Raw genomic sequence first — 22,401 nt, forward strand, 5'->3', positions numbered from 1 at the left:
TTTGTAATAACCAAGGATTGGAATCAACACAAATGTCCACCAACCAGATAAATGGATAAACAAAATATAGTATATATCTATACAATGTATTATTCAGTCATAAAAAGGTAATAAAGTACTGATACATGTTACAGAATAGATGAACCTTGAAAAACATTATGCTAAGCAAAAGAAGCCAGCCACAAAAAACCATATGTTGTATGATTCCATTTATATGAAATATCCAGAATAGGCAAATACAGAGACAGAAAGAGATTAGTGTTTACAGGGGGTAGGAGGAGTCAATGGAGAGTAAATACTAATGGTTTCTTTTTGGGGTGATAAAAATGTTCTGGAATTAGATAGTGGTGATGGTTGCTTTAACTCTGTGAAAATACTAAAAATCACTAATTTCTATTCTTTAAAAACGGTGGATTTATGGTATGTAAATTATTTCAATAAAATTATTTAAAAATTAAAAACCTTACAACATAACTAAAGTTTACCTGATCTATGACCCTCACGCTAGTCTCACTGGCCCCCCACCAAGCCCAGATGCCCAGATCACCCAAATCTACTTTCAGGAGTTCAGAACGTATCCCGCCCTTTTGTTATACCTTTATAAACACTTTTATATCTGTGAACAATCTTTAGCACTATTTTGTATTCTTAATTTACATAAATGGTATCATACTATATATACCATTACGCTTCCTGACATTCCCACCAAAAATTATGCCTCAGAGAGCTATCCATGTGGGTATTTATAAACCTATAGCTGTACATATCTGTACATGCAAAAATTTCTCTGGGACAAGGGTCAACAAACTACAGTATACAGGTCAAATTCTAACCACTGTCTGTTTTTGTACTACCTACAAGCTAAGAATAGTTTTTACACATGTACATTTATAACTGATCTGATGACAGGGAACACTAAGTTGAAACCCCAATTAGGTGAAATGTTACCCCAAGAAAAAGAATTCCTTCTTCTCGTTAGTAAAACTATATTACAAAAAAAGAGTCCTATCTTACATTTTGAATTTTGTCAACTCAAGATTCATGGAAATTTGTTCTATTATTTAAGTACCTACACAATATCCTAAATTTTGCCTCTTGGCCCACAAAGCCTAAAATACTTACTATCTGAATCTTCAGAGAAAAGTCTGCTGGCCCTTGCTATAGTATATATATTAAAAATTGGAATGGATCGGTATAAGGTAGATGAGTTTTCAAATTTATTAGATTCTGCGAAAGCACTCTCCAAAATGATACCAATTATATATCCACCAGCCATGTGTGAAAGCACAATTCCTTGAAATCCCCAGGGAAAACTATTTACTGGAGGTCAAAAACTCCCAAATCCAAAAAATTCAAAGGGTTTTGATTCTACTATAACCTTCCTGATCTCTCTGAAGCATCTGCCATAGCTGATCCTTATGAGTAAAACGCCTTAAATTTATACATTTTTCTATAGTTTACATAATGCTTTCACTAACTTCTTTTTTATGTATGTTTCAAACTTTAGGTGACTTTCAATGTCTTAGCTACTTGATGCCACACTTATTCAAAAATGGGTTTAGCATTTAAATACAGAGGACTTGGTAAGACATATGAAAGTTTCACCTGCATGTTTTCTTCCATGCCAACTCTCTCAATTAATAAACTTCATTACATGAAGTGGGAACTATATACTATTTTGTCAAATAGTCAATACAGTCACATTTACGTACACAAACTTAAAACTTAAGCATTTATTTGAGTATTTAATTGAAAATTACTTGAGTCTAAAATGCCAAAGACACATGAAGCAGACATTTAAATCTTCCACTGTAATATTTCAACACTGTAATAATGAAAATTAAACTTTGAAAACTTCCTCAAAGGTTACAGTAATCATCCCAAGTAACCTGAACTGCTATAAACTTTAAAACAAATCGGTATTTTTAGTCAGTTCCAAACAGTCACAAAACTAAAACTCTCTACCAATCCCTGAAAGTTTTTTTAAAATGTACTAGGCCACTGAAGAAGCATCAGAAATGCAATGAAATTTTTTTTAATGTAATCAAATGGTCAAGACTAAAGACTTTATTTTTTAGAGTATTCAATATTCTTAATACCAATGAAAAGTTTTTCTACATATATTATACTATGCCCAACACCTGACTTCCTGGGACATTTAACTTATCCATTATAGCTGTAGTCAAACTAACCAAAACTTTATCTGGACTACACTGTAACTTTTACATTTCCCTGGAAATTCAAGTGAGCATTTAACATATTAACAAATAGTAGTGGTAAACAACTATTCCAATAACTTTTATGTCAGTATGAATGACAACCATATTGGTGACCAATAGCTTTGGTGACCATTTTCCTTGAGGATAGGGCATGCCTGTTTCATCTTCAATGCTGAGTGTCTGCAGTATGGAAAGAACTCAGTACTTACCAAATGAATGAATCCCACGTAAGTAGAATACCTTGGAAAGAACTGCCTAAAATTAGACTTGCTTTGATAAAACAAGGCAAATACTCTTAACAATATAACCTGATATTCAAGTTGTGCCAATCTTAAAAAAAAAGTCATACACCTCAGTGCATTAATTGTGGGAGTGAATAAAAAAGCACAAGTATGTATCTAACTTTCAAAAACACCTTCTGCTACTCTCCGCATGACATAAAACACTTGTTACAGATCATTATAATAATGATCCCCAAAGAATCGTACTTTCCTGTGTCCACACCCCTTTGTAACATAATACTGTCAACTCCTCCATCAAGGAAGTAGAATTTCCTTCTCCATCATCTTAAAAATGGGCTTTGCATGGACATCTAGAAAAAGATGAGTTTTTCCACTCTACATGGTTTGAAAACAATCAAATTTTAACATCTTAAATTTAAATATGCCTGGAGGTGATCTAAAACTAATATCTTTAAATTGCTTTCCTTTTACTCTACAAGGACACAAATATTTAAGAACTTCAAAACATCAAACTATAAAGCATGAAACAATAAAGCCAGGAGTCTATTTTTGGAGTTCTCTAATTTTCACTACTTTACATAAAATTTAGTGCATTTTTAGTACTTTTTTTTTTTTTACATCTTTATTAGAGTATAATTGCTTTACAATGGTGTGTCAGTTTCTGCTTCATAACAAAGTGAATCAGTTATACATATACATATGTCCCCATATCTCTTCCCTCTTGTATCTCCCTCCCTCCCACCCTCCCTACCCACCCCTCAAAGCACAGAGCTGATCTCCCTGTGCTATGCGGCTGCTTCCCACTAGCTATCTATTTTACGTTTGGTAGTGTATACATGTCCATGCTACTCTCTCACTTTTAGTACTTATTCTTGATTTCAACTTGACATAGCTTCCTTTAGTCCATAAAACAGAATTTAATTAGGTACATGCTATCTCTACTTAGATTATACATGTGCATTTGCTTAGCAAAAACACTTATTACTCAACATCTGAGTTTATCTATTTGTAAGTACCTATAGTGGGATGTATCACATATTTATTAAAAAAAGAGATGGAAGAGCTGAGCAAAGTCTCCAATAATTAACTTTACATAACTTGATTTAAAGTAATAAAGTTTTCCTTGGCATTAAGAAATTAACATGAATTTAATAAGAGGAAAATGACTAAAAAAAAAATGTGTTAAACTCGCTTTATAAAACATTGTCTCTCACAAATATTCCCCTCAAAGAAATCATGAATCTTTTAAAACATCCTTAGTGCTCTTAAACATTGCTTATAATCAATGATATATACAATCTTCAAAAATTATAATTACCATTATCTTACAAATATCAAGCTATTAACACCAAATAATTGAAGAAATCTTTAAAATAGGTACACTTTTATTTTTATATTAATTATGCTGAATAATGAATATACCTATCATATCTTATTTAAATCTCATCTTACGGGGTACTAATTCTGTAAAATTACAACTCCAAGAAAAAAAAGATTTATTTAATTCTCCCGAAGGCAATCAAATAGTAATACACAAGAAAATTCACTTTTCATACCTTAAGGTAGCAATGTGCGTAGCAATAATGAAGCAGATTATCAGAAGGCTGAGTAAGGCTGCTGACCACATGCACCAAATGTTCAGCATACATCGGCACAGAATGTTCCAGATTAATTTTATCCACCAGTATCTGAATGGATGGCAAAGGCCGAAGAGACTGGAAGTTTGTGGTATTCATGAAATTACTTGAGTTCTAGAAAATAATAGTGTTCACTTTATATTTCAGGAGAAAGTGACTGATGTGCAATGCCCTCTATACAAGCTTCAGAGTGACACATTATGCAGTGATATCAAATCATCCTAGAAATGATGCCTTGCTATGGGACTCTCTTACTGTAATCAAATAGAAACACCTTCTACATATTTTTAGGTATATCCCAGATTTCAAAGAATGCCTATTTACTGTGAAATTATCGGTGCCCTTTTAGCTAAAGCTTTTTATTTTTTCAGTCAACTATTGTCACAACGTGCCTCAGTACACTGAAGGTATTTTCTTAAGCTCAATAATTCACACAAAAAAAATCCTAGATATTCCAGAGCCTTTATCTTCTTTCCCTTTATTCACATTTAGATGACTAAACGACTAAGTGCACTACTCAAGACAGTCTGAAAGATACTCACAATAAGCAAAGTTTGCAGGACAGAAAAATTTCTGATCCACATCATATCTACTAATATTAAACATGCTAAAGGCTCATAAAGTCCTAAGAATCTCGAGGTAGGCTTGGTATTTTCAGCGTTACAGAATCTTTCTAAGCTTCCAAGTAAATGCAGATAAATTTCAACATGTCCAGGGTATGAACCCAATTAGCAAGCCACCCCTTCCAGCCCTCGAACTTATTCCCATACCTGTAGCTCTCAATGAGGAACAGTATGACCCTCCATCCAGAGGTGTGGGAAGAACAGTTTAATTGTTTTGTCTGTCTTTCATTATCATAATAATAGGGGAACAGTACTGGCATTTAGCAGGCATTGGGTAAAGATGGTAAAACTACATAATACTTCTCTAGTCCAAAAAGCCAATAGTACCATTATTGAGAAACACTGTGCCTAAAAATAAGTTGAAGATACAGTTCTTCCTTTTTGACTCATTAATAATTTTTAAACCATCACGTATTGAGCAATTACTTTACTAAGGGACTTTATTTTGGATTACTGAGATATAATATACAGTAAAGCACAAAATCTTAAACATAGAGTTCAACAAATTTTTATGTATGTAACCACCACACATTTCAAGCACCCTAGAAGGGTCTCCTATATCCCTTCTCAGGTAACATCAAATCCCTGCCAGGGGTGGCCACTATTCTCACTTTTGTCTGTTCTTTGACTTCATTTAAACAGAATCACACAGTACATACTCATGTCTGCCTTCTTTCATTCAACATATCTCTGAGAATTATCTACTGTTCACTCTTTGAGTCAACACTTATCATTATGGAATGACTCTCTTTACTTCTATCAATACCTCTTGTCTTAAGCTCTACATTTTCTGATATTAAAATAGCCACTCTATCTTTCCTTTGATTAGCTCTTAAATGGTGCATCTTTTTCCATCCTTTTATTTCTAGTTTGTTTTATAGTTTTCAGCTACAGAATTTCATTTCATTCTTTTTTTAATGGATTGAGGTCTTTTGAAATCCTCCACCTTTTTGTCTCTTTCTTGAACTTATTAACCATAGTTACTTTAAAGTTCATACCTATACTGTCATATTTTAATTCTTCTCCACTAAAATTTTCCCCAGATGATCTCTTTATCCAGCAATACAATGAACAATTATGAGTGGTTGATAGAGAGCAAATATACAAAATGAAGCTGATGTATCTTAATTCTCTGCCATACTTCCATAAGTTCTTTTTATTTAAAGTTAGGACTATTTTTACTTCTATAATCATCATCATGTCACCATTAAAAGAAATATAACCCCCAAAATAATAAATTAAAGATAACAGATAATACCTTATATGTATATGGCAGACTTAGAAAGCAATACATTGTATATGGACCTAAAATATTAAGCATCTAATAAGTCCTCATTAAGAAACACAGTAATAATCACTGGGTTCCTAATATGTGCAAAATGGTTTACATGCATTATTTCACTGAATATTCAAAATCATTCTAGGAGCTAGGTACTTTGGGGGAAATGCTCTATGCCAGCACCCAGACAATCTTAAAATCCATGTAGCTCACAAGGCAAGGCTAAAACACACAAGACCTAAGCCTTGGTGGAGCACCCTATGATATTATCAGAACAGGGGAAAATAGGTGGTCTTGTGCAGAACTGGTAAAAGACCATTTCTCAGTCGACTTCTCATCTTGGGAAATGCTGCTATGGGGAAATTTTCTCATCAGCATCCCTCATTCACGGGGCTTTCCATCTGCTCTCTCAGAGTACAGCTGTAGGCTATATAACTGCTTAGCTGCAGTGTGGAACTGAGTCCTTGTCAACAAGGTATCCTACCATGTGTGCTGCAGGTCATTTGGTGCTCTAGATTCAGGGTTGTCCTGAAAGGGACAAGGCAAGCCAACACCATTACTGATTTGCTTTTGCTGTCTATGTAAGTAATAAACTATCTGAATCTATCTGGGCTTGTTGCTTCTTTACTGGCTGACTCTGTCAGCCTACATGAAAAATATAATTTTCTTTTGTTTTTCAGAAAAGGAAAACAAGGCTTAGAGATATAAAGCAGTGTCCTAAGGTGTCAGAGCTTGTACATGGTCTGACATCGAGGCAAATGCTCTTCAACATTTCTTTATAGAGCCTTAGCTTGAGGTTATTTTTTTAATCTATTTATTTATTTATATAATATAGATAAATTATTTTCTAAGAATTAATAATCATAGCTACACTGCTTTAACTTCACCATGGATAACTATTATATACAGACAGATATTCTATTACTTAATCAACTTCCTCTTACAATATCACAGGACCAATAAATATACATGTATGAGAAAACAAGTAGTGAATGACAAAATATACCTTTTCTCCCATAATGACAGGCAGCAAATGATCCAGCAAGTTGAATTCAGCCATGAAAATTGTGAAGGTACATTTGAGGAGAGTAACACTTGTATGTCGAGTAGGAATATATTCCTCCAAAGATGCCACTTCTTCAGGATTCAACACTGTTTCACTTTCACCCTTAATATCTAAAATGAAATAATAAAAATTCAATGAAAATTTATTTTTAAATAATTTTCTTAATTAACTAAAAAATTAATTAGTTCTCCAAATTTTAAGGTCAAATTCTTTTTTTCAACAATGAAGCAGCTGTAAAAGTGTTGCCTTTAACAAGAATAAATTACTCTAGAAATGTATGTCTTTGCTATATAAAATTTTGTTTTATATTTTAAAATATTTCTTAAATATTTTAAAGAAATTTTTAATCTCTGTCATTAAAAGAATAACAGCTTCCTTTCATAAAAACACCACTGAGATAATGTAAATTCAAGCCACAGACTAGGAGAAAATATTTGCCATAGATAGACATAGGTATATGCACAAAGGACTTGTACCCACAGCATATTAAAAATTAAAAACTACCTAAAAATCAAAAATAAACAAATAATTCAATGGAAAAATGGGCAAAAAAGCCTTGAACAAGCAAAAGGTAATATATCCAAATGGTCAAAAGTTATTTCAAGAGCAAGTTAACATCGTTAGGTATCAGATAACTGCCAATAATGTCACGATGTGGTAGCACTACACATCCACTGGAAAAGCTAAAATGAAAAAGACTAAGAATACTAGAAGTTGGCAAATATGTATCAGCAAACTTTTTCTATAAAGAGCCATATAGAAAATACTTTAGGGGAGACTTCCCTGGTGGCGCAGTGGTTAAGAATCCACCTGCCAATGCAGGGGACACAGGTTCGAGCCCTGATCCGGGAAGATCCCACATGCCGTGGAGCAACTAAGCCCATGGGCCACAACTACTGAGCCTGCACTCTAGAGCCCGCAAGCCACAACTACTGAAGCCCGCGCACCTAGAGCCCATGCTCTGCAAGAAAAGCCACCGCAGTGAGAAGCCCATGCACCACAACGAACAGTAGCCCCCGCTCACCACAACGAAGAGTGCCCCCGCTCGCCACAACTAGAGAAAGCCCAAGCACAGCAACGAAGACCCAATGCAGCCAAAAATTAATTAATTAATTTTTAAAAAAATACTTTAGGCTTTGTGGGTCATACAGTTTGTCCCAATTACTCAATTCTGCAACTGTAGTACAAAAGCAGTCACAGACAAAACATAACTGAATGAGCAAGACTATATGTTCCAATAAAACTTTACCTATGAAAACTGAAAATTAATTTTCACATAGTTTTCATGTGTCACAAAATATCAATCTTTTTTGTATTTTTCCAACTATTTAAAATGCAAAACCCATTATCAACTCATAAGCTGTACAAAAAGAGGCAATAAGTCATAATTTGCCAACCCCCTGATCAAGGGCAACTAAAACTCTCCTACACTGCTGGTAGGCATGTAAAGTGATTCAACCAAATTGAAAACAGTTTGGAGATATTTACTAAAGGTGAACATATATGATCGTTTTACCTAAGTGATTCCACCCTTAAATTCCCAACAGAAATGAGTATATATGTTAATCAAAAGGTATGTACTAGAATGTTGGTAGCATCACTACCATAATAACCAAAAACTAGAAACTAACCAAATACTCATCAACAGTAAAATGGATAAATAAGTTATGGTATATTCACAAAATGGGATACTAAAAAGAAATGAGAATGAATCCCACAAACATAATGTAAGCTAAAGCCACAGGCAAAAGAGTATATACTGTGTGATTACATTTACATGAATTCTAAAATATGCCAAACTAAATCTAGGATGTTAGAAGTAAGGAGAGTGGTTACCCTTGGGGTTCAGAGTAATAACCAAAAGAGGGCAAGAAGGAGAATACTGGAGTGCTGGTAAGGTTCCATTTCCTGAACAGTTAGTCACATAGATGTGGTTAAGTTTACAAAATTCACAAAGCCATACCCTTAGTTTTGTGTGCTTTCCAGTATGTATCTTACACTTCAATAACGAAGTAAAAAAAAAAAAGTGGAGGGGAACTGCTAACTACTCAGAGAACTGCCTGTACAAAGTCAGTTAGCAGCAGTTTCTTTATAGAGATCATAAATATTTCTGAAATGATAAACTGCTTCAAATAAAAATTCATTTTCTATAAACGTGTGTGTGTGTGTGTGTGTGTGTGGCGTAATTCCACTGTGGAAGAGATTGCTAATTGCAGTCTTTTCTTCTTCCTTTTAGCAATAAAACTCTCTGAATTTTAAGTGAGGTATATGGACTCCATCTAGAGAATACATTTTCCAGCCTCCATGGCTGCTGGGTGCAGGGACATGTTACTAAGTTTGGGTCAATAAGATGACAGAGCCATGTCATTAAGTGAAACTACATGCCTACCATTTTCTCTTGTTCCCCCTTCCTGTTGCTTAAAATTAGACACTGTAATGGTAAGCCAACATTGACCATGTAGATGAAGTATACCTCAGAGGATGGTGGAAAAACAAGATAAAAGGAATTCTGGGTCTAAGACCACATCATGAAACAGAGTCACCCTAGTCCCCTGGAGTACCTACCAGCTTGGGTTTTAACATGAGAAAAATTAATTATATACTGTTTTTTGTGTGAACATTAGTTCTCATTTCTCTGGGATAAATGCCCAGGAATGCAGTTGCTGGGCTATATGGCAGCTGCATGTTAAGTTTTTTTAAAAACTGCCAAAATGTTTTTAGAAGTGGCTGTACCATTTTATATTTCCACCAGCAATGAATCAGTGATCCAGTTTCTTCATGTCCTCCCCAGCATTTGGTGTTGTCACAGTTTTCTGTTCTAGCCATTCTGTACGTATTATCCTAGCACTTATCAGAGTACCTGGCGATGGAGCAGGCATTCAAGCAAGGTGTAAGAAATGAATGCATGAACATATCAAGCACTTACGGCACTATGTTACGTGATTTTACATGCATTAGTCTTTGGAAGTAGGTCCTATAAGCGTATCATTTAAGACAACAGTAAATTTGCTGTGACAAAAGAAAATAACAGAAGTGTCAACAAAAACAATGCTTATTTCTCTTTCATTCAACAATCTGAGTCTAGAGGATCCATGGTGCCACCACACTACTGAAGACTTGGGCTCTCTCTCTCTCTTATTGTTCTGTCATCCTCAGCATGCAGTTTTCATCTCAGAGTTGAAGCTAGCAGGTCCAGCCCTGCCATTATAATTGCTTTCCAGCAAGAAGGAAGGGAAAAAGAAAAAAAGGAAGGCACACTCTTTTCCTTTTAAAGTCCTGTCCCAAAAATTCACATGAAGTTTTGCTCCCACCCAGTAACCAGAACCTAGTCATATGACTGCATTTGGGAAGTGAAGTCTTTATTTCCATCATGAAAATTTCTACCACAGAAATTTCTATTACTATAAGAGGAGAATGGATACTGGGGAGACAATTTAACCAACTCTATCGCAATAATTAAACTCACAGAGATAGAGAAATGGAAAAATCAGTGATGTTGATTACTTCCTAAGGTCAGTAAGAAGTGGGGGTCAGAACTCAGCCTGATGCCACAGGCTGAGGTCTTTATTATTCTATACTCCCTCATTATACTCTTATGTCCTGCTCTAGAGTGCTTCATTGCATGAAAAGGAAATTTGTGTTTTATGAAACTGTGATAACCATATCTTTACACCGTGCAGAAAATATCAGTCACATAGAAAATTTTTTTTACCAGTAGGACCTAAGTTTTCTTGAATGTTAAATTCATATGCTTAAAACCCATCTTCTTCATGTCTCCTCCTTAGAATCCACTAAAGTGGAAAAATGGTCATATTTCAGGAGTATACAAGGGAAAGAGTATCAAAAAGGTGACAATACAATACTGACAAACGCTGGCAAAAAAAGCACATACTTATGCAAATAATTTTCGAATACCAACCTCTCCCATAACTTCCACATGTAAGTTTACTCTTTAAATTAACAAGTAAATATATGAAAATCAGATAGGCAAAACATACTAAAAACGTTAAGTTAGCAAAATACAACAAATTGGATTATACAGTCATTCAAATCAACTGGCAAGAGATTCAAAATTAAGCCAAAAACAAACCTGGTTTTAGTCTACTATATGGTTCATATTCGTGTTCCAAGGCACAAACAATCATTTTTAAAATTCTATGTACTGCACTGCTATCCAAGCGAAAATCAAGAGGACCTATAACAAGGCTTTTGGTAGACTTTTCCTGAAGTGTTCCCAAATCTTCACTTTTCCCTGAAGAAAAGTCTTGTTGATTTGCAGAACCTACAAGAAGCCAAAATTATATTAATAGGTAAGCATCAATCAGATACACCAAATATATATTTTAATATTTCTCTTATCTTTTTAGCTTAGAGCTTAATGCCTTAAAACCAATTCTACATCAACTGGATACACAGAACCCTGCTGATCTATATTTTTCTTTATGTAGATGAGAGGATATTATCAACAAAAAACAGATGATTTAAAAAACAATTATTCCTGTTATCTATTTAATGTTATAAGATGTGCTATAAAATTGAAATGGTCATTCTTAAAAAATTATTCTCTAAAATCTAATTGGCCTATACCCAATAATTCTATACACAATACTATTAGGTTGACTGGGAAAGGAGACTCTCGAAGAAGTTGCGTTTTACTACTATTTTATCTTAGAAGTTACATGGAAAAATTGATTGCTTAAAACTACATGTTCAAAGGTGCCTCGTGAGTTTTCTAATGACCATGGAAGTAAACAATAGGTATTACCCACTTTGAACTTTTTCCAGAGTAAAATCATTAAGGCCATGCTTCACAGGGTGGAATCCAATTTCCCCAATCCCTTATCTGCCCATATGTCGAAGAGGAACCAAGGCTGTCTTCTAAAGAAAATCTTAGCTCTACCTACAGGTATTTCTCCTTATCTAACCTGTCCACACCTTAGAGATCTGGTTTTAATATATAAATTCACTATTTTAAGTGATAACATACAGTAAATTTTACTTCTTAAGTCTTATGTTTATTCAAACAAAAATAGGGAAGTAAAACTTTCCAGCATTTACTACCTTTAGAATCTAGGAAGGCCCAGTTAAACACAAAAATCCTATATCTACACCTTTTAGTAACTTTTTCAAAAATACATTTCCTTCATTTCAAACAAAGGAGTTCAGTTCAATCTCTAGTCCCAGTACCAGAGACAAAAAAATAATTAAATTTATTATTCATATATTCTTTTTTTAAAAAAAACATTTTTTTAAATTTATTTATTTATTTTTGGCTGCGTTGGGTCTTCTCTGCTGCGCACAGGCTTTCTCTAGTTGCGGTGACCGGGGGCTACTCCTCGTTGCAGTGCGCGGGCTTCTCATTGCAGTTGCTTCTCTTGTTGTGGAACACAGATTCTAGGCGCGCAGGCTTCAGTAGTTGTAGCACATGGGCTCAGCAGTTGCCGCTCGCAGGCTCTAGAGCACAGGCTCAGTTGTGGCGCACGCGCTTAGTTGCTCTGTGGCATGTGGGATCTTCCCGGACCAGGGCTCGAACCTGTGTCCCCTGCATTGGCAGGCAGATTCTTAACCACTGAGCCACCAGGGAAGTCCTCATATATTCTTAACAAGATGACTACACGCAGACTTAAATGTCACAAATAAAACATACAAAGTTAATCTTAAACATATTTTATGATACACATAAATAAGAGTCACATTATAAATTAGGTATAAATAACATACCATTAACATAAAAAAATACTACTTTCCATAGCTAAACCAGACATTTCTAGAGTTACCTGTTAGGATGAGGTAGCTTGAAGATAACCAGAAGGACTCTGGTTGCAAATCAAAATATTCAAAAACAAGGAAAATATCCTGCTTCGAGTCCTGTAGAGGCTATTAGGCTTCTTTAAAAAATGTCAATTTACAAGAAGACCCTTCTTTTAGACATCAGATTGTCTCTAAAACAATAGAAGTCTAGAGGCTTCTATTCTTTTTTTCAGATAATGCAACTTGCTTATAATGCCAGTAGCTTATCTAAAATGTAGAACTGTGACTGGCTTTTAGCTATTTCTTTTCAGCAAGGTATTTACTTGTGCCCACCCTCAATATGTTTGGTCACTCCAGCCGCCTGAATGTTTGGCTATTCTTGTTAAGAGTCAAGACAATATCAAGTTAGCCTAACTAAAATGAAGGACTTGCCAGTCTCTCCAGGACAGCCAGAGGCAAAAGAACCTGTACTGCCTACATCTGCCCATACCTTTATACCTATTAATAAAAGATAATTCGGGCTTCCCTGGTGGCGCAGTGGTTGAGAATCTGCCTGCTAATGCAGGGGACACGGGTTCGAGCCCTGGTCTGGGAAGATCCCACATGCCACGGAGCAGCTGGGCCCGTGAGCCACAATTGCTGAGCCTGCGCGTCTGGAGCCTGTGCCCCGTGACGGGAGGGGCCGCGATAGAGAAAGGCCCGCGCACCGCGATGAAGAGCGGTCCCCGCACCGCGATGAAGAGTGGCCCCCGCTTGCCGCAACTGGAGAAAGCCCTCGCACGAACCGAAGACCCAACACAGCCAAAAATAAATAAATAAATAAATAAATAAATAAATAAATAAGAAAATCCTTTAAAAGATAATTCTTCTCCCTATGTGAAGAGGAATCTGCAAGCTACCAAAACAACTCCACCAACCATCTGTGCTGTCAGTGCACAAGGAACTCTACTTTCATTCGTGAGAACTATATATCCCTACGTGTCTTCTTTTACTAGAAGTTCACCTGCTTTCTTTCCCCACTGGTTCTCATTAAAGTTTGCTTGTATTTAACTTATACCTTATGAGTCTGAGTCTCTGTATAAAACCCATCTTTTAAAGAAAAAAAGTAGCTCTAACCCAGGAACTAGAAAATTAATCCTTAAATAGAATAATTTAGGAAACACAAATGCTTCTACTCCAACATTCCCCTAAATTAACACCAACACTCTCCCAAGACATCCAGATTCAAAAGGGCAACGAACCATGATGCCTCTCTCTCATCCTTTTCCTCAATCCAATAACTAGTTTCAATTTTATCTCTATGTCTCTAAAATATTCCTGTTGTAGATTAAATGTTCAGCTATCTACTTTAAGTCCATAAAAACATTTGCAATAACTTCTTAAATAAAAAAAGACTAAAACTTACAATAATATTTAAAGTTATATTAATAAGAAATAATTTAGTTTCTAAAACAGTGAGTGCTTTCAAGTAGCATAACAAAAATGAAATAATTATCAGAATGCTTATTAATATCAAGCAGCAGCACAAGAAACTTATTAACCGAATTCTTCTTTATATGTCATTTTATAATGTGGGTAAAGTACTACTACATCATTTACCACAACAAAAATAAATAATACAAGTTCTTTTTCTTACTGCATTTACTAGTTTTTTACATTAAGTAAATACTATCATGAACTTACTTAAAGCACACCAATCAAATCCGCTTTCAAAATTTCAGAATCCACTACAAACTTTGTAAAATTATTAGTTTAATATGCATTTAGATACCTAAGATAAAATTTAGGGCACTTTTTGATAATTTGGACTACAGAAACAAATAAATGTCATCACAACAAACCAAGAATTTTAGATAAAATATTTCTTTGAAGAATTCAAAATTAACCTCTTTTGAGAATTCAAAATACTTTTCTTAGGTTTATAAATACTGAAAATTCCACAAATTTCTTGTTTCAAGTAATCCAAGAAAGAAGAAAATCTGAACACGGTAGTTACGAATGCAAGCTGTAGAGTTTAAACTAGCTGGGTTCAAATCCCACATAATAGGTGTGTGATCTTGGCCAAGTTACAAAACCTGTATAGGACTGGCTGTTTCCTCATAAGGAAAATGGGGATATTGTTATCTACTTATAGGGTTATTATGAAGATTAAATTAGCTACTACGTGTAAAACACTCAGAAGAGCGCCTTCCATTTAAAACCATTCAATAAATATTAGCCATTATCACCATCACTATATTATCAGTGAATATAGATTCACAGTGAGACACACACATATGAAAGCAGCTACCAAAAAGCAGGCAAAGAACAAGTGAACAGATTATTGGGTGAATGAATGAACACATTTTTAATGTACATGTGACATTCACAAGTTAAATTAACAGTGGAATCTTATTATTTACTCAAAAAAATTATCTGCTTGCACAGCTGAGAAAGTATCTGTGTAAGCAGTAAACCAAAAGCAAGAAAATGATTACCACAAACCTAAGAAGAGCAGTTTCTTCCAGTGAGGGAGGGAGAAGACTGTGATGGAAAAGGAACACACAGGAGGCCAGCAATGTTGACACTGTCCTGTTTCTTGGCTTGTGTGGGAATACACAGGTGTTTCTATTTCTTTGCTATTCTGTACGTAAATGTATAGAACTTTTCTGTTTGTATGTTATGATCTAACATTTTGTTTTAAAAAAGTTAAAGACTAAGATATCTATACAATGCACACTATTCACAGGAATGGAATATGTGAAAAATGCAAAAAGTAGCAAACTACCAGCTTCTCAGGCAGAAAATATATAAGCACCCTAGCAAATATAAATCATGTTTCAATCCTTTAAAAACTTTAGAAACAAATATATACAAATAAAATTTTCAGTGAGAGGTTTCCTTTACTTGATAGGCAGACTACTTCATACTCTACCTCACAAAATACCAAATTCACAGCACATGTGTAAGACATCATACTAAACAAGAGGAAACCTACCAGCTTACATTTGGCAACTACAACACAATAAAAATTTGCAAAGTTCTTAGAACAGAGACTTCTGAATTGTACTTTCATATACAGGTATCCCTTGCTTTTCGAAAGTTAGCTTTAGGCCATTTCACTTTTACAAAAGATCAGTTTCCCTAACCAAAATAAATCTGAAGAGAATTTTCACTTTTACAAAAAAAGGTGAAAATAGCATTCACCACTTGTTTTGCAGCGAAGCATTACAGAGGCAGCACAAACCCCCAGCGTCTAGAGTGGCACCAGCAAACTCCTTCCCCAGGAACTATACTCAGAATCTCAGTATCAAGCCACCACAGCTTTGAACTGTGTCTTTGAGCATACGCGCTTTTCTCACTTTATCTTGCACATCCGTTAACAAGATCTGTCCTAAGGTAACTGCTTCTTCACTTTACACCATTTCGGATTACCAAAGGTTTCATACGAATGCTGTAGTGGAGGAAACCTAATACATACAATTGACTCCTGAGCATCTCTACCAATGTCCACGGGTAACTCAAAACACATCTTTTCCTCCAAAAATCTTCCTTTTGTGTCTCTATGTTCCTTGGTGGTTATCATTATCCACCAAATAACTGAACAGCAAAATCTGATCAACTATTTGAATTTTATTTTTAAATAAAGCAATGCGAAGGCAGTGAAGATTTTAAGCACAGAATTAAACCAGTCTGATTGCAGTATAGATTATAGGAGGGCAAGAGTGGAAGGAGATAGCCAGTAAAAAAAGCTATTAGAATCTAGAGATGATACAGATTGGATGAGAGCATTAACGGTGAAGCTTAAGAAAAGACAGATTCGAGATAGATTCTAGAGATAAAATTTGACAAAATGTGCTGATGGGTTGGATGCTAGGGGAGAAGTGTGTCACGATTCCCAGATTTCCAGCTTGTGCAACTAGAAGACAGTAGAAAATTCTTAAAGTAAGAGAACACTGAAAATAGGGGAGAAGTAGTAGGTGGTTATGAGGGTTTTAATAATTCAATTTCAACATATTCAATTTTGAGATATTTGTGAGACACAGAAGTAAAAATGTCAAGTGTGCACTGGATATATTTAATTCTAGATCTGAAAGACTAAGTTTGGACTAAAAATACAAATATGGACATCAACAACATATAGAAGGTACTCAAATCCATGAAAACGAATAAGATTACTTCAGGAAGAGTTTAGGGGAAGAAGTGAATCCAGGTTTGACCAATGAGAACACCAACATTTAGAAATCCATTATGAAAGGAGGAAGCAGAAAATTACAGTTCTTTCCTTCTGTTTTCATCTAACAAAACTTAACGATCCTTCAAAATCAACTCCTCTGTGAAGCCTTCAACCCCACAGACAAAGGTAGTCCCCTTCTCACCTGGACCTCTTTTAGCTGTCTGTTTACATTACTGTCCTTAACATGCTATATTAGAATCACTTATTTAAGTGCATAAACACTACCTATTGGTTTCTTGAGAAATGCTTTGGTTTTCTTTGCATTCACAATATCTAACTCATCCCCTGAAACAAAGAAATAATTTATCAAAATATGAAAAATTAACAAAAAATGGTGACCCTATATTGACTAAGTTTTCAATATGAAAAAGGCTGGAATAATAAGCACAACATAGTATAGTTAAATTTCTGAAATCGTTTGATTACTAAAATGAAACACATAATAAAATAATAAAAGACTGTGTCCATAGTTTCTAGAAGAATATATTTCTACTTTTCTGTTTGAAACAACAAACTCCTTTTTTAATAAAAAGATGTATATAACCTTCAAAATGTATTTAATACAGAAAAGGAAATGTTTATGCTCTTTGACAACTTAATATGAAATTTGATGTATCAAAATTTTTAATATTTGGTACATATTAGAACTAATTCTAGTTGATTATACAAAAATCTTTTCAATCAGCTGCACAAAGGACTAAAAATGTTAAGAATCTAAGAAAATTCTAACATGACATTAAAATTAAACCATTCCGCAAAGTAACAGAAGGTAACTCTGATGTAACAGAGTACAATCAGTCAAGGACCAATTGATTCTGAAGAAGTCTTTGTTTCTGTTGTTCAAGGAAAAGCAAACATAAAGGAAAGAAACCAGTACCTTTGCCACTGGTGTTCTCCATTGTATACAGGTAATCCATGTAAAAAGCCCCGAACCTTTGCATTCCAGCTATCTCAGTGTATGTCTCCTGCCAACAAAGCAAAGCAAACAGAACATACATTGTATAGAACAGACTTTTGAGTTTAAAACCTGATAGATCAAGAATCAGACACATATCCTTATGGAGAATGTGTACCAACTCAAAGGATTAGCAAAACAGAAAGAAGAACAGAGGTTATACAAAGAATTGGCTTCTAAAAAACGTAGTGTTACCTCTACTATGGACCATACAAAAGGACATCTATAATTCTACTAGACAATTTGACCACTTTGTCAATAATGTCTGGTTAATGAATACCTACAGTGGAGTAGGGCAGTACGGTCTTGACCTTTATCACCATCACAAAACGGTCTAATATATACTCTCAAATAGAGTTAATCCTTAATATTTCAGTACACTTATGTGAAACAGTTCAAACACTAAAAATATACTAAAATATTTTTAAATGTATGTTAATTATGCAGATAAAAATTAAATTCTTTACTTTCAACTATAAAAGTAAGTCTGTAGAATCAATGTAAATCATTGATTCTATTATACTAATCTTCAGGAACTTCTTTGAGTTTTTAAATTTATTCCATAAAAAGTACATTAATATAATCTTACATGAAAAATTCAAACACTACATATAGTAAAATGTGAAATTCTTCACTTCTTTTCATTAATCCCACACTTCAAAAGTAACTGAAATTAAAAGAAATAATTCTACATGTTTCCTCCATGACTATTTTAACAGTAGGGAATGGATAAACTAACTGTGGCTGCATGCCATATAAAAGTAGAGATCTTTGTGCACTCCTCAAACCTCTCTAGATATAGAAGGCGGACAAAAATATGCTAGATGTTTCAATAAACAACTAGCATTCAGAATATATTACTGGAGAAGAAACATCAATCACAAGTATTCACACGAAGTGTCCACCCCAGCACAACCTAGAATTTGGCTCAAATATATATTCTCTGACCTTATGATTAGCTGCATCCAAGATAAATTCTGCATGAGTACCATTATTTTCTGGGCTTCGGTAATCAAACAATGAATTTGTGAGGTATGTCAAACCTTTCATATTCAAATTTTCACCACAAATGAAAAAACAGGCTTCCTGAAAATAAATGCAAAATTTTTGAACAGGAGAAAAAATCATTAGACAGTTAAAGAAAATAAAACCTTGGTTTTATAACACCAATTCAGTAGTCAATAGAAATCACACTACAACTTGAGGTCCTGTAAAAAGACAAGGCATGCTGCCTCCATTTTCACTGCCTATTTTGGCAAAGAACATTTTAACAAACCAAACAGGAACTCCAAGTAGCTGCCATAAACAAGAAAGAAGAAACATTTATGAATTGGAAAGTATTTGGAACTACTGTCGGTGTTAAGTACTACCAACTTTCTAAATTCCCCTGAGCTCTATAATTTCTTACAGGGGAAAACAGTAAAGTTCCCCTCTCAAGCCAAAGATATATGTAGTCTAACAGAATTTTTAGTATGGTTAAACACTTCAATAAGCACCTCATTATCCCTGCATTCTATCCAAAAAAAAAAAAAAAAAAAAAATGGAGGAAAGGGGAGATTTTGACTTACGGTTTCACTTCTATTCATACTCTCTTCAAAATCTTTAACACCCATAATTCCTTTAAGGCACATGGCTCTGCAACCTACAAAACCAATCTGGCAATCAAAGAAAGGCTCTCCCATCATAAGGGCCTATAAGAGGAAAGGAGGTGTTATGAACCTGAATTTCAATAAAAATGTTACAAGCTTTCCTTGTAGAATTTCTAAATTAGTTGAAACATCTTTAGGATTATGACCTTTCCAAATTTATTCTCCTCAGATCACACATCCTATTCAAATAAGAAACATCTTACTTGTCTCTGTATCCTCAAACCTTTGTATCCTCAATGACTGGCACTTCAAGAACATTAATCCACACATACATATGAGCACACACAAGTCAAATGACAAAATGAAAGAATAAATTAATATTGCATATTATGGTAAAATCTTTGTTAAAGAATAATTATTTCAATTAATACTACTGATCACTAAAATAGAAATATAAAGCTATAAATACATTTTAAAATATATTATTTATGATTTTGAAAACCTGTATTTATTAAATATTAACCTTAAGGACCATTACAAAGATTTTTAAAAGTATATTCAATGTTGATGGATTACCTCAACTGTAGTTCCTTCTTGTTCCCAACACAATACTTCTTTAGATTTTACTTTTTGAGGGCTGTAATAACTACTCTCAGCTTGCATTTCAGTGAGCTATGAAACAATATAAGAATATTAAGTAAGTCAAATTAGTATTAAATGGCAATAAACTGTCATTACTATGATGAATTGGTGGAAACAAGGCCAATTTTAAGATTCGGGAAATTAAATTATGAAGCAGGAAAACAGGTGCAACAAAAACAGCTGTAACAGATTATCCATGGTATAAAGGTTGAATATGCTAGTCTAATAAGTTCATATAGAGAATATAAATACTCCTTTTTGTTAATAATATTGCTTAAAATGGTGAAAGCTATGTAGCTATAACCGTCCCCTAGTCATAAAATGACTCATATATTCTGCCAAAAATTTACATATATTTTAACATCAGTTCATTTTACATTCACTAATATATTCAATCAGGTTTAGTTCAATAATTTATAAGATTTCTACCTATTTGTAATCAAAAAGAAAGCTGTGAAGAAACACAGAGATTCAACAAAACTTTTTTAGTTCTATGAGGGAGGCAGATTCAAGGGCTTTACTTTCAAAGTACATCATCTCACAGCATGTGTCACAGACTCATTCAATCGTGCAAATACTCACTGAGTGCCTGCTAGATAACAGTACTGATATAGATGCTGACAAAAAATATATATATATACTCTTGCTCCCCTGAAACTTACAGCATATTATTTCTACGTATCCAAAAATTAGATAATTTGATTTATTTTTAAAAGCTCCTTTTCTAAATGCAATGTGGTATCCTAGTTTGGATCATGTTACAGAAAAATTTTATGAAATTAAAGTCTGGAATTTAACAATAATGCACCAATGTTGGCTTCCTAGTTTTGGCAAAAGAACTGTGATAGCGTAAGATGTTAATAAGAGGGAAAACTGGGTAAGGATGTGAACTCTCTGTACCATCTGTGCAACTTTCCTGTAAATTTAAAACTATTCCAAAATAAAGATGTTACTTTAAAAAAAAAAAGTATTCTGCTCATGTTTGCTAATGATTCAGTGAGCCTTATTCGTGTGAAATGGATATATTCTTCAAACTTAAATGCAAAGTCAAAGATCGCATTTAAAAAAAAACCAATATTTAACTTAGGTCATATAGAACTTATTGAACTGAAAAGCTGTAATTCTAAGCATGATAACCTCTTTATACTGGGAATCAACTAATTATTCTCATTTTTTATACCAACGAGTTTTTATATAATATAAGCCTTTATTTCTTGGATGCTTCTAGAACTGGTATACACAATGTTATTTCAAAGTACAGTTCTATAATCTAAAATGCTTAAGTAAAATTGAATATTTTAAACTTGATTGCCCTTCAGCTGTCTACAATTATTGTAGAAAAAAAGCAATTAATTGATTAAAAGGACTCAAACATTACAAGAACAATTTTCAACATTATTTTTTAAATGCTACATTTAATTTGGCATGATTTTTGTTGGATTGATATCAACTGTTCAGAATGCTAATGTAGAAACATGACCTTATTTTCTGACCAAAATACGAACCACAAATTAATTCCATACATTCTTTAAACCCAAGCTGAACAATAATTCTAATGTTTTCCTCCAAAATATCAACATATTTCCCTTAGAGAAACCTTAGAGAGACATAAATGTTTCAAATTTTTTTAAAGATATATTGACTAATGACAAATACTACCCCAAAAGTCTATAAAAGTTTTGTATATAAATGCCTGTTTTGACGGACTCAGTTTAATTACAATTCTTCTCATCAGTGAAGTTAACAGAAATGTACCAGAATAATTTCAAATTTAAAAGTAAACATGTACAAGTCACCAGAAAAGATAGTACTTTACTAGCAATCCCTTACTTCCCTCACAAACTTAAATTAAAAATAATTTCACTTGGATCATCTAAAACTGGCAAAATATCTAACAATAGTTGGCAACAGTTGGCTCTTTATTATACATTTAAAGGGTTTATTGTTTTATCATTTTTATTTTGCAGATTGACCCATATCCCTTTAATTTAAACAAAGCTAAATCAGTGAATTTCAGTTGCAAAATTTTTAATAAAATAAAATAATAATTTGTTTCAAAAATTCAGAAATAATAAACAATGGTGTCAAAATAGTAGAGGTAATGTTTACATTTTTTTATTATTTCTGCCCCAAACTATTACCAAAAGAAAAAATCTTTCAAGCTAATCAAGCCATGACTAAA

General features: G+C 33.8%; 1 protein-coding gene across 10 annotated transcripts in view; it reads right to left on the reverse strand.

Annotated features, from left to right (window-relative positions):
* VPS13B (vacuolar protein sorting 13 homolog B) overlaps positions 1 to 22,401 on the reverse strand; it is a 769,553-nt gene that overhangs the window by 668,843 nt on the left and 78,309 nt on the right. For all 10 annotated transcript variants that reach the window (XM_057531718.1, XM_057531717.1, XM_057531723.1 and 7 more), the window contains exons 9-15: positions 20,154 to 20,249; positions 19,557 to 19,679; positions 18,937 to 19,074; positions 17,911 to 17,998; positions 11,157 to 11,348; positions 7,007 to 7,176; positions 4,018 to 4,212 (exon numbers count right to left, since the gene is read on the reverse strand). In XM_057531718.1, the coding sequence (XP_057387701.1) occupies positions 4,018 to 4,212; positions 7,007 to 7,176; positions 11,157 to 11,348; positions 17,911 to 17,998; positions 18,937 to 19,074; positions 19,557 to 19,679; positions 20,154 to 20,249 (1,002 nt within the window). The remainder of the gene's footprint in view (positions 1 to 4,017; positions 4,213 to 7,006; positions 7,177 to 11,156; positions 11,349 to 17,910; positions 17,999 to 18,936; positions 19,075 to 19,556; positions 19,680 to 20,153; positions 20,250 to 22,401) is intronic.

This window comes from Balaenoptera acutorostrata, chromosome 17 (genome assembly GCF_949987535.1).
Source record: "Balaenoptera acutorostrata chromosome 17, mBalAcu1.1, whole genome shotgun sequence".
Classification (NCBI taxonomy): Eukaryota; Metazoa; Chordata; class Mammalia; order Artiodactyla; family Balaenopteridae; genus Balaenoptera; species Balaenoptera acutorostrata.